The 11,181-nt window shown below is 36.8% G+C and overlaps 1 protein-coding gene across 1 annotated transcript in view; it reads left to right on the top strand.

Annotated features, from left to right (window-relative positions):
- The first annotated feature begins 400 nt into the window (after positions 1-400).
- The window catches only part of LOC137273494 (uncharacterized), a 32,816-nt gene continuing 22,035 nt past the window's right edge, over positions 401-11,181 (top strand). Inside the window, exons 1-2 of the mRNA XM_067806207.1 lie at positions 401-449; positions 1,524-1,683. Coding sequence (XP_067662308.1) covers positions 420-449; positions 1,524-1,683 — 190 coding nt within the window. The 5' untranslated portion in view covers positions 401-419. The remainder of the gene's footprint in view (positions 450-1,523; positions 1,684-11,181) is intronic.

Below are 11,181 nucleotides of genomic sequence, written 5' to 3'. Positions count from 1 at the left end.
TCAATCAACAATTAACGCTGACCTTTAGGAGCTCCATAAGTCATAAATTTGTTTATGGACAGCCCGAGAAAGCCCGTGGAAGCGTGATTTTGTTAATTGCATCTGCTGTTTTAGATAAAAATATTAGTAATATTAATTTCAAAATGTGTTTATATTAATGTGTTTAATTAATTTCATTTAATTCCTTCACAAGACTTTATGAATTTGTATTTATATTTTTTATTTGTATGATTTATTAAGCATACATATTATCAAAAGTAATTATCACGATGTGGGAATGAAATTTTAAAGAGCAAACAACATGTGGGTTTTGCCTCTGTTTTGTTCGGTAGAGAACTGTTCGGGACTGAGAGTACCCATAACGGATATAGTATCAGGCACCTGTTGACGTCACATATCCGGAAACAACACAACTGAGCATGGATTCTAACGAAGAGGTGATATTTGAGGTCAGTGTGATTATCTTTACAGTTTCTTTGACAGTAGTCTAAATCCAGTTATCTTGGACGTGTCAGTTTGTTACATTACGACAAATATGTTTATTATCTTGGATCGCGTGATTTTTTAATAAGGAGAAGTTAGGATGACTTTTGATTCAGCCTGTCTTCACTGGACGGGGGGCAAGCCGTTGCCTGAAGCGACGTTGTTTACTTTCTGTGATACGAGTTTATGACATGTCACTTTCAGTATCTGTTTAAAATCAGTATTAAGAATGGAATTTTTCGGGGTTTGAAAGGGATAATAAAATCACTCTAGCGGGTTTAGTCGTAGTAGGAATGTTTGTAGCGATGACTTAACCGCAAGAGCTCGTCGAGCGATTGGTCATCCTCTGATCTGCTGCCAACTTCATCACAACTGAATCACCCAACCCGTAACCCCTCACCTCTCACCCACCAACATACATATGTTTTGAGGTTTCTAATACACTTTCTCTGAATACCTATATATAGTTACTAACGTCAATGTCAGTTTTTGTTAAATACTTTCTTTGCTCTTATTTGTTCTCATGTTTGAAATTTTATTTATCATGGCTTGTATTTGTTATAGAATAATTCATAACTGAGACGTTATATTCTGTGTATGTTAGGTGAATATAGGAGTAACAATTAATTTATCTAATTGTTCTGTGAGTAAAGAAATTGCGTTTATTGTCCCTTTACTCAGAAGAAATTTTCAGGTAGTGGAAATAGATATTGTGTATTTTTGGCAGTTAATTGAATGATCACAATAAAAAATTGTTTGGTGAAACATTCAAACACCATGGAATCATGTCCAATGTATGATCTATTTAAGTGTTTCCTTTGTATTTGGTCACAAGTTAAAGAGTCCTCATTGCAAATGATTGTTCAACATTCATGTTTCTTATGTTTCTTCATATCGGTCAGATCGGTCAGTTTATGATATTTATTAAAAAACAGGCTGGGATGGTATATTAAAGATTCAGCATGTGTTCAGAAATTTCCTTGAAACAACTTGAATATTCTGGAACTAAATATATTCAACTTTAAATTCTCTTCTTCCAGGATTACCTGTACAAGTTAAGTGAACCCAAAAATGGAAAGTTACATTTGTTGGGTAAATCAAAATGGAAACAAAAATATTTCCAAGTTAAGAGAGTTGGAGAAAAACCTGCTTTGGATTATTTTAACAAGAAACCAAAGACATCCAGCACAACCCCCAAAGGTAAGGTTTAGTTGTCCATGGTGACCATGATCATCTCCACACAGTAGATTCAAATTGTAAATTGACATGACTTGTCCCATTCTCGTCCCATAGAGGTTACTTGTCATATCTTCCTACCTAACCTCTGTTCTAATACGACCCTTTCATGGTGCGAGTGTTCAAGACTCGTGATTGGAGGCAATCAGATTTAGTTGTGCAATCAGCGACCTTGTTTCAAAAGTGATCGTTCACAAGATCTCGGTAATTTCCGGATGCACCGGGAAAACAAGAACCTCTTCCAGAGAGCGATACTCAAATGTTTCTTCTAGACAGAACTGAGTCATGTCGTATTTGTTTCTCCACATTGCTTGCATTTGTCAAGTTGAATCTAGGTCAATGTAATACGTGTTCTGATTGGACAGAAAAAAAGGGAGATAAATCTGCTGCCATTTTTTGCAGCTAGGGGATTTTATGAGGACTGCAAAATATGGCCGTATTAGAACAGAGGTTCATAGGAAGATATGACAAGTAACCTCTGTGGGAAGAGAATGGACTTGTCCTGGAAGTTTCATGTTAATCAAATCAATAGTTCCTGAGTATACATCATTTCAATAGAAACAAGTAGCTCCATTGAAATTGAAAAGGAGTCCTCGCGAGGTGGTAGTTGCATACCTGAACCAGTGGAGTGAGGGAGGTTAGTTTTATGCCACATTCAGCAGGATTCCAGCTATATGGCGGCAGTCTGTAAATAATCAAGTCTGGACCAGACGATACAGTGATCAACAGCATGAGCATTGAGCTGCGCAATTTGGAACCGATGACATGTGTCAAACCAAGACAACCAAGCCCGACCACCGGATCCTGTTACTCGTCTCTTACTACAAGCATAGTCACAGTTGTTGGCAAGCTTGGGTTGCTGAAGACGTTTTCTACCCCAGACCTTCATTGGTTGAACCTACACTTACTTCATCTAGGGCTATCACATTACAATAAGGCTGGTAGAAGGGGTAATGATATGGTTCATGAACTGTGAGACAAATTAGCATCTGGTGCCTATACTCTTCATTTTCACCAAAGTTGCCACACATCTATGTCCTCTTATGAAGCAGTGATGAGCCATTATATGCTGAAGCAAAAAAGTTGTTAACAAGGATTGTTACAGAACTGAAAAGTGATTTTGTGATTATGATTAAATTGCTTAGCTGAGAGTCTGTGGTTTTACTCTCCTTATAGCAATATTACACTAATTTCATAGTGAGGAAGACTAGAGATGGGCTTCACGCAGTGTTTCCCATGTAGGAAATCAAACTGGTGTCCGTGGCATGACGAACAAAATTTAAACCATGGAGCCACCCCACCTCCCCAGACTTAACTGACTGGTGGTTATATAGCTGTGGATACTAAAAGTAAAAACAGTTGTTAAGACAGATCAGCGAAGCTTTCGTGTGTATTTGTGACTGGCAAGACATGCCCCAATCATGTCACCATTTGAAACTGCTGTCTTCCTCTGATAGGAATGACAATAAGCATTCAACCACAGCATGTGTAAAGACTGCCAGATTTGCTAACCTGAATTTTAGTTGGATGAAATTCTTATTTATTTCTCCAGAAATGTTTGAATGAGCCCATTGTGCAAATAATCTGTGTATAAGTGAGTGAGTTTAGTTTTACGCCGCACTCAGCAATATTACAGCTATATGGCGGAGGTCTGTAAATAATCGAGTCTGGACCAGACAATCCAGTGATCAACAACATGAGCATCGATCTGCGCAATTGGGAACCGATGACATGTGTCAATCAAGTCAGCGAGCCTGACCACCCGATCCCGTTAGTCGCCTCTTACGACAAGCATAGTCGCCTTTTATGGCAACTGTGTATAAAGGAGTAGCTTTGTGTTCCATGTATATGAATTATATAATTGTACACAAGCATATAAACGTACAATACAAATACCAGTGCTTAAAGAGGAAACATGAACTAGTTGCGAGGATATGTGCGCTATATAAATATCCTATAGGAATAATAAGATTACTGAAATTCTGGTCACTTCTGCATTGCTGGACTAATGCTTGTTCTCTGAATTGTATGACATTTTATAGAATAAAAAAAATCCTTTTAAATGGGAAAGGAGCCCCAATGGAGTTAGAGGTTCAGAAGATGATGAAAATCTTGTCTTGTGTCATTTAGTTCTTTAGTGTTGCAGAAACGTCTAGACAGAAGGGAAAATAATCCAGATTAGGGACCGTGTGTGAAACAGACTATAAGTCAACTCATTCAGAAAACAGACCAGTATCCTTGAAGCATGTACTCCCTTCCTATCCTCTCTCTGTCTTAGTGAGTGCACCTGTCAACAGTATGAAGAGATTTATTGTTGTTTGTTTACTAAATGTATTAACTACCATTTGACCTCATCACAGAGGTTGTCATGACGTTTGTCATTTTCATGGGTGCGTCTTCACAGGTCTCTTTTATTTTGTTACCAAGCTCTAATTGGTTGTTTTTTGCAAGATTTAACTTCCGTGATGTTATTCACCCTGGTGTTTTCTGATCAGTCACCCTGGTATTTTCTGATTAGAAAAGAACAAACCATATCTAAATTTAGAAGAAAGTTATCTCTTTTGGACATTTTTCAAAGATTTTATACCTTAAAGAAAAGGATGACATTATGAGTAGTGACCAGTGGAATCCATAAAATAAACAATAGGATCAACTCTGAAATGGGATATCAAATTTCTGTGTCTTATTTATACAGGATTATTATGATTTATTAACAGGACTGTTTTCAGAAAGTAATAAGAAGCCTGTTGCTATGAAACATTTAATGAAATTTCCGATTGCAGTATGTAAAAAGGTCCTTGGATAGTAACAGGATGATGTATGGACATTTTCATCATGATCACTTTCGGCAATTCCAGGTTAAAGGAGACCCCTTTGGAGAAACCTGTGTTCATTGTTTGTCATATCAGTTAAAGGATTCTGGGTCCAAATTCAATTGTTTACAGGCTAACTTATGATATTAGCTTGAATATTGTTAACGGTCACAAGCAACGTAAAACACAGCTTTGCAGATTCTGGTACCTTTCGGTACAAATCATCAAAAATGCCTATAAATGTCTATAATCCTCAGAACATCAAAATTCAACATATAAAGTTGAGAAGAAAAAAAACGCAATGAAAAAAAGCAAATGAAGTCAGAGTTGTAATGATTCATTAATTTTCCCCAGCGCTGGGGGAAAAAGTGGTTTCAACAGCTGTGCTGCGCTGTGTGCATAATGCATGCACAGGGAATAGGTTCTCGGAGATTGAAACAGTATGTCTGCCCAGAGTATGAGGTCGTGAGCAGTAGTATAATCTTGGTTGGGTACACAAACAAGTAAATATTCTACTCGTTCCATGAAAAAACATGTTGATTGCGATAAGTGATCAATATCTAGTTTATTGACACCTATGTATCTGCTTGCCTGCCTGCTAATGACAATATGCAATGCACAACTTCAATCATTGACCTCATGCAATTTGAAATTAACACCTGTCAGGCTTATAAGCCATAAACAAAGAGCCGACTAAGCTTTTCGGCAAATGAACCAGTGGCCAATAAAAAGGATTCGTCACCCTTGAATGCACAACCACTGACTCTGACTGGGCTCTGTGATGTGGCTGGGCTGCTTCATTTTGTAGGAAGTAAACCCAAGATCAAAATATGGCACTCTCGATTTGCAATTATACTCTTTTAATGTTGTTTACTTGTTTTTTGATCAGCAATGCATTGTATATATCAGGAATAAGTGATTACTGTGTTTTAGGTATGTTTGTTTATTTGGTTGCATGTGACTGCTTTGAACTGGAAATATATCATAAAAAAATTTAGAGAATATTCCATTTTGCGAGCATAACAACAGCCAATGCCAGCACATATGAGAAAATGTAATATATATATCCGTACAGATGAAACAGCGCTAAGGTAATGGAATAAATTGTCACATTTTCCTATAATGTCTCCTCAACATCTGTTTCCACTTTGGCGTCATCATTTGCAATTTATCAATCATTTAAATACAATATCCCCACTTTTTGGGAATGGTATCTATAAAACATTCATGACATCGTTGCAGAGAAAATGAAAGTTCTTTGTTAGGCATGATTTAAGAAATTGAAATGTGATTTATGATTTATACTTTGAGTTAAGAGTTGGTTCATGTGTGAAATTCGATAGTTTTAGATACCAACTATATTATTGGTCTGTGTATACAAGAACTGGACATTAGCTGAAATATTTGTTTACTCAGTGTCTTAACACAATGACACACGCTACAAGCATGTTAACATGATATGACTTGAAAAACGTTTAGAATACATTATCAGAAAGCTCCTAGGGAAAAGTCATTTAGAAATGTTTGTGTATGAGATATGACTCGTGATAAGATGCTGTCATATGAATGTGAAATAAGTTGAGTCAACAGGGCTTTGTCTTTTTCTCAGAAGTAGGATCACATGATTGCTGACATTGACAAATCAGTTGTTCCTGGAAGTGACCATGTTGGGGGACATGTCATAACTTTCAGTGGAATGGACTTTTATCTTAAAACATTATCTACTTTTGAGTATATATTTAAAATGTCAAAGCTTATGTTTCATATCACTACAATTCTCAGAATAGGATTTTGGTGAGTATATGAGAACATTCCTGTATTGTTAGGAAGAGAAATGTTAAAATGTATCATGATACGGTCCCTACATGCATTTAAGCACAATGGCACTTGACCATGTATGAACAGTTCAACGATTCAAAGTATTGCCACTGATTCCAGATTGCCTAAATGTATAGCAGTGCTGAACGAGGATGAAGACAATCAAACATTAACAATAGATTCCAGAATGAGAATGCCTGCCCTTTAGAATGAGGTGTAAAGCATGGGTTAAATGCCTTCATAGTTGGTGGACAGTGGTTTTTAACCTTATTTATTCTGATGTAGGATAGTCGATTATTAGATCTTGTCTGAATTTTTCAAACCAGGTCATGTTTTTAGAATATAACATCTTATGCTGTCATTTGTTTACCTAATTTCCCAGCTCTTTAATCAGTTTGTACAAACCGTTTATTAAATTAGAAATCATCAATAAAGAAAATGAGTAATTCACAAATTATGTTAAAACATTTTCACAAAAAAAAACAATTCAGTGTTTTAGATGTTTACTAGCAAAATATGTACCAACCATATAGTATATTTCAGTGAGCTCATGACTGCCCTGAATTTGGCGTATTGATATGTCTGAAAAGAGGCACCTGGCATCATAGACATTTTTGTGTTTTTCCCGGCACAGCTGTCACTATTTGAGATGGGTTATGTGCCAAAGCGTTTCCAAATTGTGATGGTCAATCAGTCTTCCTAACCCACAAAGAATTCACTATTCTGACATTTGTATGAAGGAACTAAACAAAAGATTACAAAAATGGAACAGATATTGTTGGCATAACAAGCTTTTCATCACTGAGCTGCTACTGTGATGAACATTTATATCAGGCCATAATTGTGCATGATTTAAAAGTGCATTATAACTTAGCAAGTCGGAGAAAGTGATATATTTACAAAATGTCCCCATGGAAAGTCACTAACCAGTTGGGCCAGTGACTACGGAGATTTTAATTGACTGGCCCAAGTGGGTGTTCACTAGCCACAGCCTAGTGGACCAGTGGCTATTTTGCACACTGGACTTGGGACCCCAAATAATATGAATGTAGGAAAGAAGGTCACAGGAAAAATGGTAATAGATGTAAAGTCTCAGTAAAATAATATATATACTAATAATATATACATGTACTAGTGGATCGTGAAATGTCTTATTGCTGAAACAGTAATTAAATTAAGCGAATGTAATTTGTTTCCTTCCCAAACTGGCAGAAGAAGGAAGAAACGTGGTATATGTGTAGCCATGTTTGTAGCCAAGGGTGGAACCTTCCATTTAGCGAAGAATTTTGATTGATTCTCCATGAGGAACTGTGATTTATGATTGAATTTGTGATTGATCCAGCAATTTATAATCATAATTCAACTTATTAAACATGTAATAAACAGTTATTGTGACCATTTTTTCCTTGCCAGAATTTTGACTTTTGATCTGTGACTTTTTTCTGTAACTTTCCGAACACCAATTGTATAATGCATGACTTTGAAATATAGATGAATCCCCAGTTCCGTTTTGGCCCTGTGTTTCGATCCCACATTTTGCCTTAATTATGATTCTTGGTTTACTGGCACTATTCATATTCTCAGGAATTTTGCCAAGTGACAAATATGAAAAAACCTGTATACCCTCAGGCTATTTCCTTCTGTGTTAAGCAGACGTGACAAAGCATGAGTAAAAAATCCTTTTGATGTTCTTAATAAATCTTTTTTTATGTACACATGAACTATAAGGTAAAAGAGAGTTCTTTGAAGCATCAAATATTTGGTGACATGAACAACTGAATATTATGTAAAAAGGTGCCTAAATCAGAAGACCGGGCCATAAAGGGTTAATTAGGGAGGTGATAAAAAGAGCCCTGATATCGTGATTGGCCCGTGAGAGTGTTTAACCCCAGATACTAACCTCTGCTCTGCTGGCATTGTATGCAGATTTGTATTCATGTAAATATTTGTAGAATCTGCAACACTTGGACCTCCTCACTCCCAAAGATACTCACTCTTTGTCAAATGTTTGTTTTAAAAATATTGTGAGCAGACGCCTCACGAGTAATCCCTATATCGAAGATTTACTTAATGTCTGACTTCGTAGAATAGACATAAATATACAGTATTGTTTTTCAAATCTGGTTATAAAGTATATTAAGATTTTGATTATGAGTAAAATTTACAGGTTTTATGTCAATATTTCAAAACTTTTGATTTGAATGTTTATCACTTAATTGCTCATGATTTATTTTGTCATTAATTATCAATAGTTTTGGATGATTTATTACGGCCAACAACATTTTTATTCATTAATAATGCCAATGTGACAGTTCATAATTAAAGTCTTTAGTCTGTTGGTAGGTACAGAGATGACGACGGATGCCATGTTAAAATATGGACAAACAACTTTTTTATTTCAGTGAGAATGGTGTTTCAGTGTTGGGTGAGCAGTTGGGTAGCTTAGTGGTTAAAGCGTTCGCTCGTTAGGCCGAAGACTGGGGTTTGATGTCCCACATGGGTACAATGTGAAGCCCATTTCTTGTGTCCCCTGCCGTGATGTTGCTGGAAAAAAAGCAGTGTAAATCCAAAATCACTCATTCAAAGCTACATCAGACCATCACTCTCACTGTGATAAAGAAGTTGTTTTATTGTCATCCTTCCTCACTGTTCTAACTTCTAATTCCTCTCAAAGTAGGATACAGAGATGATCAGGTGCAACTCAATTTGATAATTCACAGGAAGTGCATGTTTCGTATGCTTGAATGGTAAATGCTCTTAAGTGCTGACACACAGATTTAGCATCCATTATATAATTCTGAACAGATCTTCCTGTTACTTGACCTTGAGCCCTGTATATGGTGGAGGTAAGGTGGTAGACTAACTCTTAATCTCTGAATGTATGATATTTTGATAGAAAAAATTCCTGTCAAACTGTAAAGGAAGCCCATTGAGATGGAAGATTATGAAGCTGGTGAAATGTAGACTTGCTTGATTTAGGACTTTAATATTGGACGGCTGGGTGGACATTGTGCTTTGTCATGGTGGACTTGGGTGATGTTGGAGGACTGTTTGGTGTTGTGAACTAATAGGAAATTCTTTTATGATGAAAGGGGAGAGCTTGAGAAACCATTATGAGAATGTATTGATCTGAAATGCTTTGAATCTGTGAGCTGTAGTGAAGTGTTGAAACTTTAGTGAAGGATTGACCTGACCTGGTGCTGATCTGTTGCCTTGGTGGCAAATGTCAGTAAAAATTTCCAGTTTGAACTCCATCATTCCAAGCTCCAGAGGATTTACAAAATTTAGAAAAATCCAGTTTTGAATAATATCATAATAACTTTAGCAATGTGGTATTCAAGGCCTCACACTTACGAATGCAAACAAATTGCTCTTGGCTCATTGAGGTGAGGTGAGGAGAGGTGAAATTGGGTCTGACATCTTCAATATGATTGTACTTTAATAGCAAGGTGTACCATACACATGTGTGCCTGCATACAAGCATGTGCTAGACTGACTTTATGTTGGTTTCATGGGGCTACTTTCCTCAGATAAAATGCCATAGTCTGGATGCCTATTAGGCACAATCTTCTGACTCCAAGAAGCCCTTCAACTCATTATTTTCCCTGCTATCAAGTACTTTCTCAATGCAAAGGGCCTGAAGGAAGCATGTCTTGATTTTCCTCATGTTCAGCAAACTGAGGCTCCTTTTGTTCATAGTTTATAGCATATCTTCTGAGACTTAGTGTTGGTAAGACTTAGCATTGGCCTACACCGACTTTAGATGTCTTTTGGTTCAGACATGTGGACGAATGGAATTTGCCTGAGACTGGAATACTTCTGGATGTGGCATTAAACAACATGCAAACAAACATCATTTGATATGAAGGGATCTTGATTATGTTTTTTAACAATGGCCTTCTGCTCTCAAAGCAGACCGCGTAGGTTGTGACTGGACGTTAAGCATGTTTGGCGAGGAATGCTGGAATTTATGCATGCTTAGTCTGTGGGAGGGTGATTTGAATCATAACAAATACTTTGCGCCCATCTAACACAACAGGGTAATATGTAGGACATGTCAATATGACACACATTGATAGTGATAGGCATGCTAAAGGGAAAAAGTAATAATTCTTTTTTAATAGTTTGTGTATGTTATGCAAATGATAAAATTACAAAGTAGTTATCTATAGGAGAGATGGAAAATGCTGGTCAGTCAACAGGTTTCCTTCGTCAGCATTGTATGGATGTTTGCATGGCGTGCCATGAATAAATGCATATTTGAAATTTCTTTTCAATGAATGAAAGGCGTGTTTACAATACCACATGAACAAAGACCCCCAGACTGCAGGTAGAGTTAGGGGAGGGTGCCAGGTGAGAGAGTTAGTTGTGGGGTAGGGATTGAGTTGGTCTGTGGCAAGGAGTCTGAAGGTGTTGCTGCCACCCATCCTTTTGAAAGATTATGTGAGCATGGAGGATATTGAGATGTCCCTATTGAAAAATAATGTAAGGTGTGGAGTATAGCATGCCTCGTCATTGTGTGAAGCGTGACATCGTTCCCAGTCACTGTGTGTGGGGGTATCTGGGTCAAGTGCCGGAGATGGTTAATAGTGTAATTTGTCTTTGTAACCTTTGATCGATTACACACTTGTCAAACAGCTCTTTTGTCTTTATTACGTAGGTGGAACTTGGTAGCATTATATTATTAATAATTTTGTCAATTAGAAAATTCAGTGATTATGACTTGGGTTTGTCAGTGTAAAACAAATAAACAACAACTCCAAGGTTGTTTCGATTTCAGTGAAGTAAACTGATAATATGTATAGATATATAATGTCATCAGGTGTAAAAA

Source organism: Haliotis asinina, chromosome 2, assembly GCF_037392515.1.
Source record: "Haliotis asinina isolate JCU_RB_2024 chromosome 2, JCU_Hal_asi_v2, whole genome shotgun sequence".
NCBI classification, from domain to species: Eukaryota; Metazoa; Mollusca; class Gastropoda; order Lepetellida; family Haliotidae; genus Haliotis; species Haliotis asinina.
Note: the sequence above shows the minus strand (reverse complement) of the source record. Positions and strands in the feature narration are given on the sequence as shown.